The sequence below is a fragment of the Capsicum annuum genome, chromosome 8 (genome assembly GCF_002878395.1).
Source record: "Capsicum annuum cultivar UCD-10X-F1 chromosome 8, UCD10Xv1.1, whole genome shotgun sequence".
In the NCBI taxonomy this organism is placed as follows: domain Eukaryota; kingdom Viridiplantae; phylum Streptophyta; class Magnoliopsida; order Solanales; family Solanaceae; genus Capsicum; species Capsicum annuum.
In genome coordinates, this window is record NC_061118.1 from 34,234,581 (window position 1) to 34,259,226 (window position 24,646).

The window sequence follows — 24,646 nt, forward strand, 5'->3', positions numbered from 1 at the left end:
TCATTTCCGCAAATATTTCATTTTAACCACCTTGCCATATTATATATACTTTTTTATATGAAGTGAAGAAAATTTTATTGTATTTTTTTGCTCTTTATACACGTAGTATAAATAACTAAATAAGTAGTAGACAAATTTAAAATTTCAAAATATTATTAATAAGATTAATTTAATAAAATATATATATAATTATTTTTAAAAAAAAAATATGCTAAATCAACAATTGTCGAGCAATATAAAATGAAGGGAGTATCATTATTCAAAGATTGCAAGAAAAATGTATAATGTAATGAATATAATGGTCCTTGAAAAGTGAGTGACGCAACTATACTTCCAAAAATTCAAATTTATTTGGATCACGGGAATCTTTACACGTTCATAAGGCTAATATTTTACTCTCTAAATCCACTTTTACTTATTTACTATATAAATAATAAATGTTCATTTAAAGTTTTTTAATTTAAAATTTTGAGAAATAATTTATTATTATATATTTGTTTTATTTTTTTAGTAAATACTTTCATATTTAGATGATTTATAATAATTTAAAATAATATAATAAATTAAAATTATTATGTCTTATATTTGAGCTCATCTAAATCATTGAGTCAGTTTATATACATAAAAATTATCTTATATATATAATATAATATTTTTGTCGAGGAAATTTGGTCGGACACTCTAATCGTCCAGATCTGCCCCTACTTGTTTGCTGCATCAAATTATCAAAGTCTAGCAGGTTCATATCTAATTTAGAATTAGGAAAATTAGTACATAAATATATATGGGATAATTTTATTTATATTTAAGAAAATAAAAAAATTTACAATAAAAATAACTCACTTTTTCTATACAGAAAAAAATAATCAAAACGACATACTTAATATTCCTAGCCTGGGTAGTCAAATGAGTGGGCACCCAACTAGAGCAACAGAATTAAAAACAAAGCTGAAAGCTGATGGACCATCATGGCGGAGCCACCTTTCAATAAGGGATTCATCTGAACTTTCTTCGATGATAAATTATATGTATCTATCATAAATATTGAATTTCAATCGATTAATTTGTACGTTTACTTCTGAACCTTCGCAAAAATTTTTACTCCGCCATTATGGACCACCATGCGGCAGCCTCAAAAGTCAAAACACTAGAATGGGGGCCAATCTCCTAGATATGACCCATGGAGGGCATGCGCTCAGTCTCTATTTTCTTTCATTACATAAATGGTTCAGTGAACCTATATACTATGTCGGTTTTGTAAGTTGGATACTTTTACTTGTTTATCATCTAAATCTTTGAACTCATTAAAAAATAATATTTTACATCCTTTGACCGTTGACCGAGTCAATGTGGCATTCAAATGCTGACTAGAATAAAAAGAATGTAGTCACATGCCTGAGGGTGCGAATGAGGGTCAATTTTTGACCAATTTTCTATTAAAATAATTTTTTTCAAAAAAAAAAGTGGCACTCAATTTTTTTTTCAGTTTTCTAATTTAAAAATAATTTAAAAAATTAAAAAGTAATATATTTTAAAATAAAAAATAAAAAAAAGGTCACCCCCAACCCCCTCCCCTATCCAGCCACTCCCCACCCCCCCCCAGACCCATCCCAGCCCCCCCACCCCACCCATCCCCGTCCCAGCACCCCCACCCCCACCTAGCCCCGTCCCAGCACCCCCAATCCCACCCAGCCCCCATCCAAGCACCCTCCACCCCACCCAGCCCCATCCCAGCACCCTTCACTTGATACCAACGACAATGTACAAAAAATTAACTTTTCTTAGCATCTCCACTTCATCATTTTCCGTCAAAAAAATTCAAACCCTTCATTTATGCCAACAACAATATGTAAACACCCTCCACTGTCCACCATTTCACTTCTCCATTCGAATTCAAATAAGTCATTGCCTTCCTCATCAAAAGCAACAAACCTCTCTCCCTCCTTCCCCTTCCTCGTATTGCTTTCATTTGCGCACTCACTCCTCATTTTTCCTTTGCACAGCAGATTTGGGCAATCCCTAAAGAGGGTCTTTGCTTTGTTTTCTTTTTTTTTTTTGGTCGGGTCTTTGCTGTGGTTGATATTGTTGTTGTTGTTCATTGTAAAAAAAAAAAATTGAATTGCCCAAATCACAAAAATTTTAAAGAAAGCATAAAATTGAATTTTTATATTGAATTTCAAGTTTCTCAAATTACCCAAATCACAAAAATTTAAAGAAAGCATAAAAATTGAGTCTTTACATTGAATTTCAAATTTCTTGAATCACCTAAATCATAAAAATCTTCAAAAATCCTTTTTTTCCATACTTCTTAAATTTTTCGGCTCTTACTTCTTTATTTTTTCGTAGAGCAAGAAGAATAAGAAGATGAAGATGATAAAGGAAAAGAAGAATGAGAAGAGAAGGAAGAAGAAGAATAAGAAAAAGAAGAAGAAAGAAGAAATGGAGAAAGAAAGAACGGGAAAGGCAGAAAAAGAAAGAAAAAGGGGAAGAGAGAGGGGAGGGGGGGGTTGTTTATTTATTTATTTTAATATTCAATATTTTTTATATATAAAAAAGATGTGGAAAATGACATGACAGATGTGGCAGCTGACGTGGAGCGAGTGTAACATATTCACCGAAAAAGTGTTTAAAATATAACTTTTTAATGGATTCAAGGGTCCAGATGACAAACATGCAAGTAGGAATATCCACATTACAAAATGGATATAATACAAGGGTCAACTTAACCATTTTGCCTTACTTAAATGGTTGTTAATAACACTCATTAATAATGATAAAGTGTATTAATGTTATATAAATGGTATATAAATATGTATATATAATGTATATATAGTTATGCAGTGTATATATATATATGTATGTATGTATATATATATATATATATTAAATAAATAGTTATGCAGGTATATATAATGTACCGATATTGTATAAATAGTATATAAATGTATATCGCTATTGCGTAAATAGTTATGTAATGTATCAAAATAGTATAAATAGTGTGTAAGAATATATCAATATTATATAAATAATATTTAAACATATATCGATATTGTATAAATATGTATATACCAAAATAGGCAATCTTAATGTAAATAATTTAACCTATCGGCTATCTTATGCAAAAACAGTGACAGGTTGGTTGTTTAAAAGAAAAATGAGTTACTTTTTTATGTAAAAAATTTAATCAAATAAATATTTTGCATAATTTTCTCAAAAATTTAACTCTTTTAGAATTAAGTGGATTATTGATTCACTTACTTATTGATTTCAACAATTTTTGACTCTATGACCTGCCTACTTATTGGCTTCAATAAATTAACTTCCTCAATTTGGATCATTTAAAAGTTGGATTGACCCCTAACTCAGATGATTCATAAAAAATCTTTGTTAAAATGTTTGCAAAAATATATATATTCTTTTGTTTTTTGATATGTAGTAATAGTAATAGTAATAATAGCAATAATAATAGTAATAATACTAACAATAGTAATAATGACAATAATTTAAAAAAAAAATTATTAGGAATTCAAAAAACTATAAGAGAACAAAAAAAAAAAGTCAAAAGTTAGTAGGAATTCAATAAGTTTGATTACAACGAATTCTGACCTGAATTTTTTATCATTTCAGTCCAAGTAGCATTTATGCGTCCATTTATTTGCTCAATTCATTTTGATTCATTCAAATTCAGTCCAATCAATTCATTTGAGACTCTATTAGTATGATTCACCTTTTTCATAATTTAGAAACAATTTGGGTCTCTCTATGATTGTTGAAGAATTCCATGTGATAGAATTAGTACAAAAAAGTATTTTTCAACACAATTTTTAAAACTTAGTTTTTCAAGTTTCATCGTATCTAAATCTATGACTAAACGATAGCTTAATCGATTTGTATGAGCATTCTATGCAATTCACAAAATAAGCCGCTAGCTAAAAGATTAGCTAAAATAATTTGTTTTATATCATTATATCTTAGTATAACAATAGGGACCCAAAATTATAAACAGTGCTTAGTGTGTCCCAATTTTTTTTCATATTTTAGTGGTGTTGCATGATATAATTTTTTTACTTCCAATTGTTTTTAAAAGAAATATTCAACAATAATGATAAATTCAGTATAATTTTATAAATAAAGTTTAGGGAGAATAAAATATGCATATATCTTATCCTATTTTAAAAAAAGAAAGGAAAAAAAAAAATCATTCCAACTATTAACCTCATATAATAAAAATATGATATAGAAAAGGAGAGACGACAAAGGACGCCTATCAATATCACTAAGTATTGATTACAATATCATTTTAATTAATTAATTGACTAAATTAATAAGACACCTGAATTTGTTTGTTTTTTTCTATTTCTTTTTCCAAAGGACACCTGCTTTTGTTTAATTTAATTAGAGAAAAAGTTAAGAGTAGTTTTTGGTTGGTTGTTTGATACGGCGCATGAACCAAGGATATCAATTTTCTATTTCTTTTCCTTTCTATTATATATAGAAGAGGTGATTTCGACCACCTCTCGTGTAATTATAAAAAAAAAAAATCTCCATTTCCACTTAATTATATATCATATTTTAATATATAATAACTTTATTATTTCATCATAATAATTTAAATATTTAATATATTTTATTAATTTATATTAATTAACTATAACTATATATTTGAAGTAAATTTTTATTTATTTATTTAATTGGCTATCATGTTCAAAACTAATTTTTTACCACGAATCACAATAATTTATAATTTAAAATATTTAAAAGATATATAGAAATTTTATTGACTCTCATTATTTTAGCAATGCCACATAAATTGAAATAAAAAAAAAAGTACTGCAAATCATAATAATTAACAACTTAAAATATTTAAAAAATATATAAAATTTTTAGTTGATTCTCAAAATTGTATCAAAGCCACATAAATTGGGACACAAGGAGTAAATATATTATTTGACAATTACATAAAAATTATTATAAATCACAATAATTAACAAGTTAAAATACTTTTTTAAAAATAGATAAAAGTTCTATTCAACTCTCAAAATTTTATCGGTGCACCATAAATCATGACAAAATAAAAAATTATCTTAATTAATTGCAACTAAATATTTAAAGTAAATCAATTTTATTATTTTAATTGACTTTTATATAGAAAATTAATCTTTTTATCTATTTATTTATTTTAGTTAATTTAAATTTTAAAATTATTTTTTTCTTATATAGAAATACTAATATTTAAACTTTACTTTAAATTTTTAAAGTACAAAATTAATAAATTTAATTTAATAAAATAAATTTCTAATGAGTATTTTCTTAGCATTTGTGTTGGGTCAATATGTAGCAAGTTAAAAAGAAATAAAGAAAAATATATAGTAAAATTTTATTATTGTGAAAGATAAATATAACGCACTATCCAATAATATTTAATAATATCATATTTTGGATATGCAAATATAGCTTCCCGTATTTAATTAATATACTATTTCGGTGAATTATTGATGATTACTATTGAATATGATAAAATTATATTAATTTTTATAGTAATAACATAATCAATCGCTCTTAATTAATTATTATGAGTCATCTAGGTATTAAGAGAATAAATAATATTTAATAAAAAATAAAATAGACATAAAATGCTAAGTTAATTCTTAATGTTTTAAATTAAATTTTTGTCTTTCGAACGATGATTTTACTATATCACTCCTTATTATAAGTCATTTATTTATTAGAAAAATAAGAATAACAAAATAATATGTCAACATAAAATATTTGATTGACTATCAAAATTATATTAGTGCCACATAAATTGGGACGGGACAGAAGAACATATAAAACAACATATATTATTTGAAAATAAAATATAAAATACTGTAAATAACAATAATTAATCAAAAAAATTAAAACTTGACTGATTTCTGTTGCTTCAATCGTGATTTCAATGTATCACCTGCAATTAATTATTATAAGTCACTTATGTATTGAAAAATTCATAATAAAGAATCCGCGATTTTACTATATATATATATATATATATATATATATATATAATATAATATAATATGAATAAAAAATTTCATGATATTTTTTTTTAAAAAAGAAAAATTACTATATATACTCAAAGGGCAAAAGAGTAAAAACACACAAGAGATAAATGAGAGAAATCAAGAAACACCAAATGGATTATTAACATTTGTAACATTCAACAAATTTCTAAATGTTTCCAAATTCTTCTTGAATCAATACAAACACATAATAAAAATAATAAATAATAAATAATAATATTTAAATTTTACTATATCACCCCTAATTAATTATTATGGTCATTTAAGCATTGTGCCACATAAGTTGAAATAGAAAAATATTATAAATCACAATGATAAAAAATTTAAGTTATTTTAAAAAATATAATTGGCTATCGTCGACACAAAACTCTGGACAAGGAGGGTAGCACATATTATTCAAAATTACATAAAAAGTATTATAAATTACAATAGTTAACAACTTAAAATATCTAAAAATAATTTAATATGTTATATATTTCAAAAAAATTACATGAAAAATACTAAAAATCACAATAATTAACAACTTAAAAAATTTAAAAGATATAAAATATTTGGTCGTCTCTTAAAATTATATTAGTGTCACTAAAATTAGAATAGAAGAAAAGTATTATAAATCATAATAATTAAAAATTTAAATTTTTTTAAAAATATAATTGACCATCAATGCCATAAAAATTTGGACAAGAAAAGTAACGTATATAATTTGAAAATTATATAAAAAATATTATAAATTACAATAGTTAACAACTTAAATTATCTAAATACATATTAAAATAATATATGTTGAACTCATGTTAGATTCCAGATGAATCCTAGAAAACATATGCAATCCTTTTATTAAAAAATTTTATTTAAATATATCAAAATTGAAAAGATAAATAAATATTTTAATGTTGGGCCCGTGCTGACACGGGCCATGCTAATAAAAATAAATAATTGAAAGTTTTTTCAAAACGAAGCATCCTTGCAATAACCTAGTGATTACTCCATAGTAAATTAGGTACACTAGCAAAAATTTCAAAGATACTATTGGTGCTGAGTTTAAATCTATGGCCCAATTTAATTATTAAGCTATTATAATAGTATAAAAATTACATGACATAGAAAATATAAGCCTTAATTATCATATATAATTAATGTCTATAATAATTATCATGTATAACCATCTATAGCTAAGTATAATCAGATCTCTTCTTCTCTCTTGCCCCTCTCTCTGCCATCTCTCTCTCTTTCTTTCTTCCTCTCTCATTCTCCACACTCTCTCTCTCTTCCTCTCTCACTCCCCCCTCCCTCTCTCTTTTTAATCCACATAAATCGTTATTAATTGTATATAATATTACAATTGTATATTATTATATGTCTTAATTGTATATTAATTCAATATTTGTGTATATATTTCAATTGTATTCGTAATACACATTGTTGTATACAAATGAATATGCAATGTCAATATTTTCATTTTATAGCTGGAAGAGTTGAATTAATGAATATATTTTTTTATATATTTCGTAGAATGTATATTGAATCTGTACATATAGTACATTTTGCATAATGTAAATTGAATAATTGTGTGAAACTAATTGTATGAACCATATATAAAATATAAATATATACAAATATACAATTGTTCTTGAAAGTGTAACTTTTTTTTTTTTAAAGAAAATGAGATAAATAAGGCAACAAGATAGAGGAAAGGGAGAGAGAGAGGCAAGCGAGATTGGGAGAGAAGGGAGAAGATGGTGAGAGTGAGGGAGAGGTATACTCCCTAAGTAGAGCTGTCAATACGGGTTAGCCCAGCCTATCTGGGCTAGCCCATAAGGGTTTTGAATTTGATGAGTCAGGCCGGGTTGACCCACTTAAATGATGGGCCAAAAACATCAAACCCACACTATTACCCTGCAGGGTGCGGGCCTCACGGACCAACCCACTTTTAAAAAAATAATATTTTATAATTTAATTTTACACTGTTAATAAACATAAATATTTATCACACAATAACACAGAATATTAATGCTTGTTAATCAAATCTCCAACACCCAAAATAATTCTAATCACGAAATTAAATAACTTTTGACATGAATATAAACAAACCACAAAAAATATCAATATTTCATTCACTAAAAATAAAAATGAACTCCTCAAGAAAAGCTTTCATGACATACATTATGTATCTAACATCACCACTTTATTCTTCATCAAGCATCTCTGAATAATCTTTTGATAAAGTTATTTCATAATCTTCATTTTCATCTATAATTTATATACATATTAATTAATTAAACATTAAGAAATAATAAAATTTCATAACTAATAATATTTATATGTATGCAAAATCTATTACCAATTTGAGAGTAACCGTGCAACCAATTTCGAGTGGTAACAAGTGTTTGGACATTTTCATGATAGATGCAGCTTCTATATTTGGTGAGAACGCACCCTCCAATGCTGAATGATGATTCTGATGCTACAGTAGTAATAGGCCCACGGGCTAGCCCAACCCACATTCCTCAAGCCCCACGGGCCACAAACTTATCTGGATCGGACTAAAAAATCCTGTTCTTAAATGGGCTGCAAAAATTGAAGCCCACCCCATTAAATTACAGGCCGGGCCACGGTGACCCAACGGGCCTTGACCCATATTGACGGCTTTATCCTTAAGGCATAATTATGTTTTATAATTATACAAAGTTTAACCATAACTTGATAATTACAGTCTACATTCTATCTATTTGTGATGTTTTGTCAATTATAATTCAACCCTAAATTAATATTGTTGTGAAGATGATTTCGTGATTATTTGGCCCATTATACCCCTAACAAGCATGTGAAAAGTACAAATATCTACATTTGAGATTGCCACTTAATTATAAATATTCAAATTATTTTTTTTGACAAATTTATCTGTTTAGGAAATGACTTCAGACGTACGTAACTAAAGTTGAAAATTCATGTTTAACAATTTCAAACATTTTTGTTTTAAATGTATCCTCGTCATGAGCCGAATATCAAACATTTTTGCTTGAAATTTGATATGATTTGCCAAGTATAACTTTATAGTACATTTTTTATTTTCCAAGGCTTCAAATATACTCTATAATAATTTGACAAGATCTTACGTACTCTCGATAGAGATTGATGCTTGTGGAATAGTTTATACTAAAGCAGTTCCTTCATGTATATTTTTGGACAACCTTATTATTAAATAAATAAAATTCCTTTCTTGTTGCAAGCCAAACAAAAAAGAAATTGACAAGATCAACAGATATTTTTGATTGAAGTAATAATCTTTATTTAGGCGTTTTGTTTTGAGTTTTTTCACTGTCCATTTGAAATTAGTTGCTGATTCTTTTTAGTAACAATTTGATTGGTTATTATTACTATGTTTTTTCTTTTTAGAAACCAAAAAAAAATTACTTATGTTGTTTCTCTGATGAGGAGGACTTGGCATAACGTAGAGTAAATTCCTCATATTATCACTCAACTTAGGAAAATATCTTAATAAAGTCATTTATCTTTTTTTATTACAATAATATCATCGAACTTTACATTTTTTTTTTTTAAATAATTGCTAAAGATGACTCAAAAAATGATCAAGAAGGTCCCATGCGTTTGAATTTTAAATTTAAATGATCCTTATTAGTTAACAATACGAAATATCAATAACCTTTCAACTATAAAAATTAGTGAGTACAATTTTCTTTCAACTTCTAACTATGATATTAAATCTAACGACGTCCACCAAAAATTGCAATTAAAATTGTTAGAAATATACTCATATGTACTTTATTTATTTAGAAATTTAAGAGTTCAATAATAAAATAAATAAATAATATTCTACATGGATTCATTTTAGGATTAATCTTTGTTTTTGATAAAATAGTTCAAGTTAGTTGTTAGTTTCTTCTACTCAAAATTATTGTCGAAAAAATTATAATTCATAAAGAAGAACCATATATAAATATTTTAAAGAATTTTTATTTTAAAAAATAATGTATATTAACGGATACCATAATAATAACATTAATCATTCACTATCAAATAAAATTAGGTGATTTTATATAACCATTTCATAACTTAAAAATATTTTAAGATTTCAATATTATTTTTCTCAATCTTGTGATATTATTTCACAAAAAATTATATCACCTAGTCAACTTAGCTGTAAAAACTGAATACATTTACCAATTTGGACAATAAATGTACTTCTTATTATTTCATTTAAAATATAACTACCTATTTTAAGAGCTAGCTTAACATCCTTTGTCTTTTTAGTTCGTTTTTAATATTATGATTTGTGTCTTTTTAAATTATATTATGCACTTATTGATAAAATATATTAAAAACTAATTTAAGAAGTACAAAAGTAAAAATAATTGGAGGCCTATTAATATTTCATGTAAAAAATAAGGATTATTTAAATTTAAATTTCAAATTTTATGGACTATTTTGGTCAATTTTTGAGTCACTTTTAACAATTATTAGTTTGTAAATAAAATGCACAAACTTAAATGATATTACATGAATTAAAAAAAGAAAAGTGACTTTAGTGGGATATTTTACTAAGTTGAGTGACAATATAAGAAATTGACTCGTATAACGTAGTTATTTTCTTCACTATTTTGTTTCCAACTAATTAAAAGTGGTTGAGTTTAATGGGACTCTTTGTTAAATAGACCTTTTAAGTCTATTTTTTAATTAAATGGATCATAAGTTTTTTTATCTAGTGAAATGACCTATTTTTAAGACAGATTTATTATCTGTCCGAAAGATATATAGGCAAATTGATTATCAATCCGAACGATCTATTATCTGTCCGATAGATATATAGACAGATCGATTATCTATCCGACAGATCTATTATCTATCCGACAAATGAGAAAATAAAAGTAGGTCATTTTGCTAATTGAAAACTTGAAGAGGATTAGACATTTTGCTAATTAGAAAAATTAAAGAGGCTTAATGACCAAATTTTCTTGAGTTTAATTTATTAAAGATTAAAATTAAAAAATTATTTTAGTTAATTATTAATCTCAATTTATCAGTACATTTTCCTTTTACCAGATTAATCTCTAATCTCTCTCTCTCTATATTTATTACAATTAGGCAAAATTTGAAAGAAGAAAAAAAATCATTTCTCTTGATTATTTTTAGAACGACAAGTATTTCGAAATAGCTGTGTATCATTAACAAACTTGACAAGTAAAACATAAGATAAGGAGGGGTATTGATTTTCTTTAAATAGTTAAAAGTATATTATCCTTCTGATAAAAAAATCTGGAGATTCATCTGTGCTAAATGATACTTATTTATTTGAATACTCCATCTGATTATATTTTTTTTTTCAGCAAAAAGGAAAAAAGGAATATTTTAAATAAACCTATTAATGACGCTCAATTCTGAAATATTTAGATTCATTTTGGATCTTGAAAATCTGTGCACGTTCACAACGCAAATATTTTATTGTTTTCCTCGAAACATAAAACTTTTTGGTGATAAAACAAGCTGTCAGATGTCAGAAAAATTCTATACTAATGTTTTTAACATAATTTAGTTCTTGAAACATAGATACAGTAGGTTTTTCTTTTTAATTTCAATGATAAAAAGCATTTTGGTGTTGATTAATGAGGTAAGAAAGCATTTTGTATTTTAAGAGAATTGTATGCAGTCTAATCCTGCATTTTTATAAGAGACAGTATACATAGCTTGAAATTCATAACCTCTCGATCAACAACTTTATTAGTTATATCAAAACTTTTCTTCAAATTGTATCAATTTCATAATGTACGAGCAAACATTTTAAAGGACACACTGCATTGTACTTAATTAATCATAGAGAGAATCGTTAGCTTTGCTAAATAGATTTAAATTTATATGTATAGACTATAGATGGTGTCATGAACTTTTTACATTATTAGTACAAGGGTTGTTAGTTGTTGATCAGAGTTACAGAGGTATTAATAATGAGAGATCACTACATTATCATCCTTTATTTTAGAAAATCAATTAATGCTATTAAATAAATTATCTGTAATTATTTTAAAAGTTAAAAATATAAGGTTGGATTGTTGTTTAAATAAAAATGTTTCAGGTCCAGAAATCAAAAGATTATGTGAACATGCAAGTATCCATCTCGATGTCTAAAACAGATCTGAATTCAGAAATGAACGTTACTTTGTCCTCCCTCATATAATTTTTTTATAATAATATAAAAGCGTGTTAACTCGATTTTCTACAAGGAAAATAGTCATTTCTTGGAATGGAATCATTGATTTCTTTAATTAAATTGGAATCACTACTTATTTTTTTCTTCTTCCAATTTTTAAATACAATAAAAAAAACCAAAACGCATAACATGCAAGTGCTTAAAATGGAATCTTCACAGAAACTCCTATACAAAAAATAATACTATAAATAGACCTTTCATTTCATTTGCACAATAGACCCCAGTTGATTAAAAAGTGCAAGAAATTGTTGGCCTTCAACACACTTAGAGATCAAAAGAAAATGAATCCAGTTGATGATGAAATTTTCTCATCTGATTTTGATTTACTTGAATCAATAAAACAACACCTTCTAAGCGATTCCGATTTTTCCGATTTCTTTTCGCCTATGAGCCATTCAAACAACCTCGATTCACCTAATAGTCCAAGCTCAAGTTTAGGTAGCACTCAAAACAGCCTTGAGGAAATAACAGTACTACAATCACCTCAGGATCCTTCACTCGAATCCGAGGACCGGAAGCGGGGCCTAGAGGTGGCGCGTCAGGAAGCCGCGCCAGGAGATTGGATGCGATATATAGGAGTGAGAAGACGGCAATGGGGTACGTTCGCGGCTGAGATAAGAGACCCGAATAGAAAAGGCGCGAGGTTGTGGCTAGGAACTTATGAGAAACCTGAAGATGCAGCATTGGCTTATGACCAAGCCGCATTCAAAATGCGCGGCTCTAAAGCTCGGCTTAATTTTCCTCATTTGATTGGTCCGGACATGCCTATGCTGGTTAGAGTAAAAGGGAGTCGTCGTGCACACTCTTCTGAATCCTCTTCATCCTCATCCTCATCCTCCTCCTCCTCCTCCTCGACTTCATCCACATCATCGGAAAAAGGGGCAAGGAAAAGGAAAATAGATGTCATAAATTCCATAGCTAAAGCTAAATTAGTTCGTCATAGTTTAATTAAATTACAGATGTTGTAATTTCGTGATTCTCTTTTGTTGCCCTTTTTCTAATGAAATTACTTAGACGGATAAATCAGTTGTTGTTATATCTTTGTTCGGCAAATGTTTAAGAGTTTAAGTTTTATGTATCGCTAGCTAGTATGTTATTGTATATCGCTAAGCGCAAGCTAGATTGGATTAATAATTTTTTACATCATTAGATCTAATATTAATTTTAAAGTTGACTGACTGAATGACATTAAACCGTTCGAGCATCTATTAAAACTTAATTCATAATTAATAATTAGTTGAGTTACTATTTTTTTTTTCAATATTAAAGGATCTATTTTATTACGAAAGAACTTGATAGTCTGTAAAATCTTAAAATCTTGAAACCTCTCCTCATATTTAACTTTTACATGCTTTTGTAACAGTGGCATGTTAGGATTGTCTCAATTTTTTATTTTACTAGTTAGACTTATTATTTTTTTTTTGTGGAAAAGATTTTTTCGTCGGGAAAGATCTCTTTCATGTTAGGTTTGAACTACTGTAAATGGAAGATTCATCATTCATTTTTTCCAATCACAACATAATAGCATTCACAGTTTAGTCATTAAAGAGTCCTGTTTATGAGAGATTTCTTCCTGGCTAATAGATTTGATGTCTTTTTATTTAATTTTTAATATGTAAATAAATAATATATTTTTAGTATGTTTTTTTGTTTCGTCTGATTTATCGTCTTCATAATTTGCAAATATAAACTTCCACATGACGCTTGATGATTTCGAACCCAAGATGAATCGTCTATAACAACAAAATTTATTGATAAGTCCTTTGTACATAAAATTAACCATAAATAATTGATAATAGGAAAAAAAAAAAAAAAGAGGTCTTTTTTAACAATACATGTTAGAATCATTTACCAAGCAATTCTTCAAGGCGAGTGAAGTATATATATATTTCAACATTACTTTCTTGCCATTTTTTACACTTGAGTTATAACTTCATGTATCAAAGTGCAACTACTAGAATAATCCTTTGAAGTATAGTTGTTTCCTTACAGTGGTAATTAAATTAATGTGCGAAAACCAAATAAGAAATTTATAATTTATATGATTGATTTCTTTTAAAATTGATCGTGCATCACGGGCTCCAATTATAATTTAAATATGTTCAATAATGAATACCCTTTTTTATGTTTTATATAGAATATAGTTTTTCCGACAATTTGATATGTATGCCACCCAATACACATTAAATCATGTAATAAAGACAAATCCAGTTCTAGTTTTAAGAAATTAAAAAAGATTCTTCGAATATCACCATGCGCACAGCACAAAATAATACTCGCTCCGTTTCATTTTACCCGTCTCAAATTGGGATGACACAACTATTAAGAAAATAATGATTGATAATGTAACTTTATCATTTTACCCCTCTTAATTGTGTCTTATTGTTAGTTTTAAGATTGATGGATGACTAATACCAAAACATCATTTATATTCTTAATGATGTACTCTTAATGATACTCCTCTTTGCAACATTTTTTAAGAATACTAATAATAAGGAGTAATCAATTACACTAAAGGTATAATGAAAAAAAAAAACTGTCTTGTCTTGATAAGTAAAAAAGAACAAGTAAAATGAGACAATAAATTAGAAAATTTGGGACGAGTAAAATGAAACGAGGGAGTAATATACTATTCCATACTTTTAAAATTAATTTCAATATAATAAATTCCATTAGTTTTTATGAGTATGGGTACTCTTACACTACTAATTAGTAGAGCTGGCGTATGCCTTACGTGGCACAATTTACAATGCCCTGATAGAATTCTTTTACCGAATTCAAATTATATACACGAATAATATAACTAAAGTTTATATTGTTAATTTATTTGAATTTATAATAGTATTGTCAATGACGTAGTATTTAACAGATTAATACTTGTCATATAACTCCATTCTTTGGTAGGGTTTCTTAAAAAAAGACTCATCATAATGCATATTTGATTTTATTCAACTGCAGGATATATACAAACTTAGAAAAGAACAACCAAAATAATTATTGAGCAGTGACAAGGGACAACAAATACTTTCATAAACTTAGAAAAGAACAACCAAAATAATTATTTAGTGACAAGTGACAACAAATACATTCATACTTTAGTGCTGGAAAAGTATCGGAGTATTAATTTTTTTGTAATAAAAATAATGCAATTATGCATATGCCAAAATGCAATGTACGTAAAATAAATAATGCAGTTATGCATCATGTCCCGGAGGAATTATTGCCTGATTATTGGGTATATATATACTAGGAGAATTTTTAATACCTATTTTATAATCTTGTAACATTAAAAGTTATTATAAGGTAAAACTAGTCAAAAAAATTTGAAATTTTGCTGATCGTGATTTATGATCTTCCTATATATAAGCACTTCTAATTAAACAAATACTAGAATTACGATTTTATCCTTTATATTTTATATAATTTCTTAAATATCCTTTCCAAAATATATTCCTCAAGCTCCTCTCTGTTCTATTTCTGTATTTGTCATTCTCCTTATAAATTTGATATTTCAATAGAACTTCTAGTGAATATCTTCGCTAAAAATTTGATTTCTAGTAAAACATCTGCTGTAGACCTTTAAAATTTTGAGGCCTAAAAAATTTTAATATTAAATTTATGATTTCAATTTCAGTTGAAATAATAATGAAATTTGTGAAATACCTCTAAGAAAATAATAAATAAAGAAAAATCTATCTAATTTTTATCAAAAATATTTTAGAACTTTGAATTAAACAATTCAAACATCATATTAATAAATAAAGTTTTTACAACATCCAACTTGATGTATTGCAATAAATGTCTAATATCTTATTCACTAGAATTACTCCTTAATTTTGTTAATAACCATATTAATATGTGAAGTTAAATATTAGGTGTTTTTAAAAAATACTACATCAAAAACAATTAATACGCAAGACCAAAAAAGAAACAACTTTAAATTATTACAGTATTGTTTCTTATTTTTGTATGCATGTGTATTTAAGGTCTTTTATTAAAATTTTTCTTTAGACTATTAATTTTATTGATACGCTATAAGAGATGATTAGAATAAACTCACAAAATGGTTATGCATTGCAGAGATCAATTATACTTTTTTTTTTTATATAAAAGAGTAAGTAAGTGGGACGATCAAGGACATTCTTGTTATTTTTTAAAAAAGTACATTGTTTGCTTATTCTGTGAGCTTCAAAGTTTGTACATTCACTTTTAATGACAAAAAAATACCTTTTTTTGTAATTTTTTTTGTAAATGTTAATCATATCTCAAAGTTGTATAATATCTCATGTGGACCCACAATTTTCTTCACAACTTTCTATAAATGTTTGTTGTGAGTTTTAATACACAATACTCATTTCTATTTTCTTTTATAAGTGGTACAATTTTAATTTTATTTTGTTCATGAAATGTCCACAGGAAAATATGAATTAAATTTTTCTTTGCACATTTGGTTATAGTAAATTATTTAGTAGAGTAATAAAAAATAAAAAATTATATTACTCCCTTCATTTAGAAAAGAATGATCCATTTTAACTTGATACAAGGTATAAAAAAATAAAGAATTTTTTTGCATCTTGTGGTTCTAAGCATGATACCTAGAAAGTTGAAACTAAAGTTGCCACAAAAAAAGTTCATCCTTTTTTTAAATAAATTAAAACAAAAAATGGGCATTTATTTTTTAAATGGAGGGAGAAACAAACATCTACAAGGCATTCATCTACCCACAATTCACAACATTCAAAAAACAATTTCAAGTTGAACTTTTTCATGATATCAAAAATAATTTTAAAATATAATTTGTTAAATCTTAAAAATTAATTTTAGTAGTGAGTCTTGTTCATACTTTATTATGATTATGAGAATTTATGTGATAATTATTTTATTAAATATAAATTAAAATAATATAATTGAATCAAATGGGAAGAATAATTTTGAATTTAAAGAGAAAATATATTTTAAATTTGTTTTATTTACATTTTTTTTTCAATCGTGGTGTCCAGAATAGCTTTCTGTTCAAATTATGTATAATTAGTTTATGTTTAAGGTAACACTTACAAATATAATGAAGAGTAGAATGTTTTTTTTTTTTCCAGAATTTTTAATAGTTCCATATAATTTTTTTATATGAATCCCACTACAACTTTATTTTAAATGAAAAAACTAAATAGAATGGTCATTTCATTAGAATCTTTTCAATATCATTAATGATGTAATCTTTCACATGGATTTCACATACCTCGACTATAAGTCTATTTTAATATGTAATAAAAAAAATTAAAAACATTATCTCAGAATGTCTATTTTTATATGTCCTATGTCTCAATTCAAATGATATATTTTTCTTTTTAATCAGTTCTAAAGAAGATTGACAATTTTATTTGATTAGTATTTTATAACATTATCAGTATTTTAGTTATGTTGAATTTCATTTATTTGTCAAAAAATCCACAAAGGTATTTTCTTCTATTTAAAGTTTATTTATTTTAAAGATAATTTCAAACATTGCAATTTTTTTTTTCATATATCTTAAATTTGATGTCTAATTAAAATGATATAAATTGAAATAAAGAGAGAATTAATTTATAGGAGGATGTGCAAATACTCACATATGTTTAGTAAAAGATGAAAAAGTAAAATTAATTTTTGGCCACTCATTTAATCGCATAAAGTAACTATTTACTATATTATAATAAAATAATAAAAAATATTCATAAATATTAAATAGGCATTTATCTATTAAACACAATAAGCAATTCCTCCATAATTTCACATGATACATTTTGTTACAATGATTTACAATACATATAATTTATGGAAACATAATTATTTACTAATCACCTGTTAAAATTATTTTAATCAACTTATTTAAAAATATAATATTAACTACCTTAATCATGTTAACTTTTGTTAATTCTTTTGATTCTCTTTATTTGAGGTTGTAAATTCCTCAACAAGTAGACAAATCACTTTAATAGAAATTTCTTGCTTGCTATATTAAATTGGTCTCCTATTTTTGACGTATATAAGACAAGACATAAAGTCAATCCTTTAATGTTATGCATCATTAAAACGTTCATCGAGTAGGTCCTTATTTTTGTCTATTAAACACCCATTAAATAAATTTAAATCTGTTTAAAATTAATTTATGTATGAATTAGTATCCTTTATTGCTTCGTATGATTCTACAAAAAAATGTTAATAAATAGATATTTATAATTTAACCTACTCTCTTGTATAATTTTTAAATAAAACAGAAAAAGAAAAACACTAAAATTAATTGATTAATCTAAAAGAATGTGTTAGCTAGATCTAATGTTAAAATCTGCATTAGAGTATATGATATTAATATTGTAATGTTAATTATGAAAATTTAAAGAAGTTGTAAGGTATTATTTAATTTTATAAAAATAGGAAGTTATCTTTTATTATACAGTGTGATTTCTACTTACAATTTCTATTATGTTTATTCAAAATATTAATGATTATTTTTTTTAAAAAAAATAGTAAAATAGCTATAAACATATTTAAAATTGTAATATTAGGCCCGTATACGGGCCCTTTATTATCTAGTATATTATTAATGAGAAAGTGTTTCCTCTGCCCAATAATATTTATTCATATTAATTTGGAAGACCTCTTAAGTAACAATAAATAATATGGATAATATAGTTTTATTATATCCTTTTTTAAATATAATAAACTTAATGCTATGCACTGGACAATGAATAATATTATAATAGTAAGGATAAAATGGCCACAAATGCATAAATTTAGCGCTTGGTTTTTTAAACTTCAAGTATTGTCAGACATCTATTTTTAGTAAAACAAAATACACCACTAGACTCCTAAACTTGACTCAAACTTTCAATTTGCCAACTAAAATATAATTGTTCATTTTAAATATTTAAACTCATGAAATGATTATGCATTGCTGTCACGACCCAAATGGCCATGAGTGGCACCCACATTAATCTTCCTCTGGGAGAACCATTTAAACTGAAGCATTAACTAATCATTTAGTAAATATTAAGATGATATTATTATAAAATCACATAATAACAATAATTCAGGACTTAATCATTATTAATGCGAAAGTCAAAACTACTTACTAAAATTCTCAAGATCCGAAAGTCATTGACAAGTCGTCAATTTGACGACTTGCTAGCACTTTTTAGGCCTAAATTATCATGATTTTTCGTTGATTTGATGGTAATCTCTTACTTCATGCTTATTTGTGTAGGTAAAATTTAAAAAAGAAAGATGAGCAAGTCATTCAAGTCAACAATAGGCCAAATATGAAGGAAAAAAGCCATCTACTTTGCATCCACTTTGCATCTGCTTAGGAGCCGTTTTCCATCTGATCTATCTCTACTCTTCATCCGCTTTGGATCCGCTCAAGCAGATCAAGAGCAAGGTGGCAATTTTGTAATTTTGTCAAATGTGCAAGTGAGGCTTATTTAAGGAATCTTGTAGCTCATTTTCACCAATCATTCTACAACTCTACCTCCTTTATTTAGTCTAGGGTTTTTGTAGCTTCTTGGTGCTTGGAGCAAGACCTGTACTAAATTTTGAGCTAAGAGGACATTAGAGTGACTTCTAAGTGTAGATTTGGCTTTCCCCATTGAAGATTCATTGGATTCTAAAGTTTGGTTTGCACTCTCTTTATTTTCTTATGGATAACTTTGATGAAAATATTGATTTATTTGTTTTTATTATCATTACGAGTTGTTAAATCTACCTCTTGGAATTATGCTTGATTAGGATGTAATTGTGTGTGGGTAGTGATTAATTTGTGCATATGCTAGTTTATTGATGATGGGCTCTATTATTGCTTGAGTAATGTGATTGGTATTTGATGGGTGAAAGCCCCAAATACCCGTATGGGTTTGATGGGTGAAAACTCCAAACTCTAGAAAGCTAAAGGTCATCTTCGAAAAAAAGGTTTTGGATAAACTTTGGGAATCCATATCATCCTCAAAAGAGGGATATGAAGACCAAAACAATGGTAGACAATTATGTGTGTAGTTTGCGAATCTATCACTATCTTAGACGTAAGGATGGTTGTGAAGTTAACTATGCCATGAGTTTCATCCTAGAAATAGGGATTCCCAATTGAGGTATTGGATAGTTTTGATTGACACATTTTTCAGGTGCTCGAAAGAGTCAATGAGTGAAATCTTTGTAGTTTTGTCGAAAGACTAGCCTCAAAGACGTTAGACCTAGCCTACCATATCATCAATAATTAGAATTTGCATCAAATTATCATGTTCCCATACACATCTTGTCCCTAGGAAAGCATAGTCCCAACATCCATTTTAATTGATTACACTCTAATTGTTCTTAGTCTCGAATTAGACCCTTAGAAGCCCAAGAATTACTTTCACATCCGACACGATTGAAAACCCCCAAACCATTTCGCACCTTCGACTTGAATCGGGCAAGGACTCCTATTTTGAATTAACTCAATCGCCACTCATATTATTCCTCGTGGATTCGACCCCGACTCTTGTTGGGTATATATATTGACAACGACCGCCTTGTGCTAAATTGACGTGTAAGTTGAGTATTATAAAAAATGGCGTCGTTGTAGGGAAATAATTTGGTGTATTGAGTTGGTTTGGAATACTTGCTTTGGTTCAAATTTGTAAATATTTGTTTGTTATTTTCTTTTGTTTCTTGTCTTAGGTAGATTTTTATTCTTGTTCATTTGTTACTATGGCATCTTGGAATGAATGTGGATTTGGCGGTTGGAAGCCATACCTCGATGACCTATGTCTGTCACAACCTAAATTAGGGCCTGACCATGACGAGCATTTCGAACCATGGAGGCCCGAAACACCCCTATCTGTCTGGTAATCATGCACCTAATTCATATGATCAAAGTAAAGCGGAGGAAATACAATAATTCGGAAACATGGTCATAAATATGAAAAGAAACAATAACGGAAAAATAAAGTTCCCCCAACATCAATCAACCTCTAAACAACTGTCTGTGAAAATCTCTAACAAATGACTGAGTCAAGTAATTGTATATAAATTGGGACAAGGCCCCCAGTAGACCCCCAAAACTAATTATAAGATAAAAAGACTGTAGGACATAAGACCTTTTAAAACATAGAAGGCTCATCACTTGTCTCTACAACTCTGTTTGAATGATCTACTGATTCTCCTGACCCCTAGACTGGGCCTCTGAACCTGAGAGGTTGGAGAGGGGAGGGGGTCAGAACAAAAGTACTGGCACGCAGAGATATCAAAACAAAACATAATATTTTTTACAAAATATAGTTGAGGGCCATTATAAAGCAATTTCGTATCAAATCATTTGAAAACACATGGGCGTAATGCAATAGTTTCTCAACAACAATGAAATGCAACTGAGCTAGGTGGAATACCCTACATGATTTACACCAATTGTCTAACCTCGGTTGCTGTCGAGATTAGAGTATAAGTGAGGGAGAGACACTCAAGACCACAAAGCATGGTGTCTCGAACCACTGGTAGTGCCCAAGATCACTTAGCCCGGGCTCCTACCTATAGTCCCAATTTGGGAATGACATAAAGTCAAGTACACAAGATCACTTAGCCTGGTACCAAAATTCCGTGTCGGCAAACACATTTTCCAGCGATGAGCCCTTACACTCAAATTCTTCTTCGGGCATCCACCTTTCTCATGTAAAATCAATGCATTCAAATTTCCTCTGATTCAATCACATATCATGTTCTGTAGGGTATCGTCATACCCGACTTGCAAGTCCTCAATATCACTTCCACATATGCAGAATCATGTAAAAACCAAGGTGCTTCATTATTTACAAGTGGTGAACAATATTTATTTCAAATTCATGCTCTCTTTTGTTGGTCACAATATGATACGGGGTATCAAGACATTATCATGGAAATTTGAAAGCAATTTATCATTCATATTTATCAAACTTCCATGGAAAATCTCAAATCACATATGCATGGTTTCAACCATTGAAGTATGTAGGCAAACAATTCCCATGACATAAAATAAATGACTTAAAAATCATATTGAAAGCAAGTTATTAGCATTTGATTGAAACCCCCCATTTAAAAGCATGCATGTTCACAAAAACTACACCTATGAGATTTTTAGATAACCCCACGTACCTCAATTACTATGAATATTAGATGCTTCTCGAAGCCTACGTTGAGAGGATTCCAAATATGCAATTTGTTCCTAAAACCTCCGGTTGAATCTCGAGTTGCTTGGGTTTTCATTTTGAAACCCTAAGGAGAATCTTTGAGCCCTTTTGATGAATGAAGATGTATTTTGGGGTCCTTAGAACTGAATTTCGTGTTTTAGGGCTAAGTAAGGGGGGAAAAGGACCATTTTTTCCCCAAAACAGAGTGTTTAAATCACTTGAATTCTTTACATAGGCGCCACTCATCCCATTGACTATGTTCACATAGGCGCCGCCTAGGCTATTGCCTATGCTTTTCAGTGGCCATGGGCGATTGGTTAGGCGACGCGTATCACTTTGAAAGGCCATAACTTCTTGCTCGGGTGTCGGATTTTAGCCAAATTGGTATCGTTGGAAAGCTAACTCGAAGACCGATCATTTGACACATAGTAGGCTCCGTAATTCAACACATACAGAGAGTTATGGTTGATGGAAACTGACACACTTTATAAGGTCCACTAAAACTTAGTCGATCGAAATAGTTTCAACTCGTCCTTGAGTTGAAAAACCTCTATGGTCTAAATTCAAGCTTGAATAGATTCACATGCTACACAATTAATTAACATACCGTATTGGCATAGGATTTTATGGCTTCGGGATTTATCAACACATCGGAATCATGGTCTATATTGTAGCCCAAAATGCGGGGCGTTACATTACCCCCCCCTTAGGATCATTCGTCCCCGAATGATGATGCGGGACACAGACGGACACGATTTCAAGCATAATAAAGGACTAAGAAAGAGAAGATAGGAATAGTACCTTATGTCTCGTCCTCCATCGAAGCAAACAATTTGGGATATCTAATTCTTATGTCATCTTCTGACTCCCATGTTGCTTCTTCGACTTTCTGATTCCTCCACAGTACCTTTACTGAGGCTAGCTCTTTGCTCCTCAGCTTTCGAACTTGGAGATCTAAAATTTCAACGGGATCTTTTTCGTAAGACAAGGAGTCTGTCACTTTGATACCCTCTACTGGCAATACCATAGAATGATCTCCAATGCATTTCTTCAACATGGATACATGGAATACCGGATGAACGAAACCCAAACTTGCAGGCAATTCTAGCTCATAAGCAACTGTACCAATCTTTCTCAGAATCTGATATGGCCCTACATAGTGAGGGCTCAGTTTACCCCTTTTTCCAAACTGCATAACTCCTTTCATAGAAGAAACCTTGAGAAACACCTAATCACCAACTTCAAACTCTAGTTCTCTTCTTCGAACATCGGCATAGGACTTCTGACGACTCTGAGTAGTCTTGAGTCGTTCTCTAATGATCTTCACTTTCTCCATCTCCTGATGAACAAGATCAGGCCCATACAACTGAGTCTCACCTACTTCATACCATCCTATCAGAGACCTACATCTTCTCCCATAAAAAGCCTCAAAAGGAGCCATCTTGATGCTGGCATGGTAACTATTATTGTAAGTAAATTCATCTAGTGGCAGGTGATCTACCCAACTACCTTTGAAATCAATTATGCATGCCCTCAACATATCTTCGAGGGTCTGAATGGTACGCTCATCTTGCCCATCCGTCTGAGGGTGGAAAACTGTGCTCAAATTCACTTGTGTACCTAAACCCTTCTGAAAAGATCTCCAGAACTAAGATGAAAACTGCGTACCTCTATCGGATATAATAGACACTGGCGCCCCATGCAATCGAACTATCTCCTCAATGTAAATCTTAGCATAATCCTCTCCCGAATAATTAGTCCTCACAGGCAAAAAGTGGGCTGACTTTGTCAACCGATCTACAATCACCCATATAGAATCATACTGGTTTTGGGATCTCGAAAGTCCTATAATGAAGTCCATGTTTATTATCTCCCACTTCCATAAAGGCAGGGCTATCTCTTGGGAAGTACCACCTGGCCTCATATGTTCTACCTTCACTTGTTGACCGTTCAAACACTTGGACACAAAATCAGCTACATCACGTTTCATGTTATTCCATCAATACAAGGTTTTCAGATCATGGTACATCTTAGTAGAGCCTTGGTGAATGACATACCTCGAAGTGTGTGCCTTATTAAGGATTCTTTCTCGTAGCCCATCAATATTCGAAATGCACAACCTACCCCAAAATCTTAAAATACTATCACCACCAATTTCAAACGACATAACCTTTTGTTGACCCACATCTTTCTTG

At 28.7% G+C, this 24,646-nt stretch overlaps 1 protein-coding gene across 1 annotated transcript; it reads left to right on the forward strand.

Annotated features, from left to right (window-relative positions):
• Window positions 1-12,500: 12,500 nt before the first annotated feature.
• Window positions 12,501-13,308, forward strand: LOC107857213 (ethylene-responsive transcription factor 1). Its single transcript, XM_016702148.2, has one exon. It carries the CDS (start codon window positions 12,567-12,569, stop codon window positions 13,251-13,253), a length of 687 nt encoding a protein of 228 aa, XP_016557634.1. The 5' UTR covers window positions 12,501-12,566; the 3' UTR covers window positions 13,254-13,308.
• The last annotated feature ends 11,338 nt before the right edge of the window (window positions 13,309-24,646 follow it).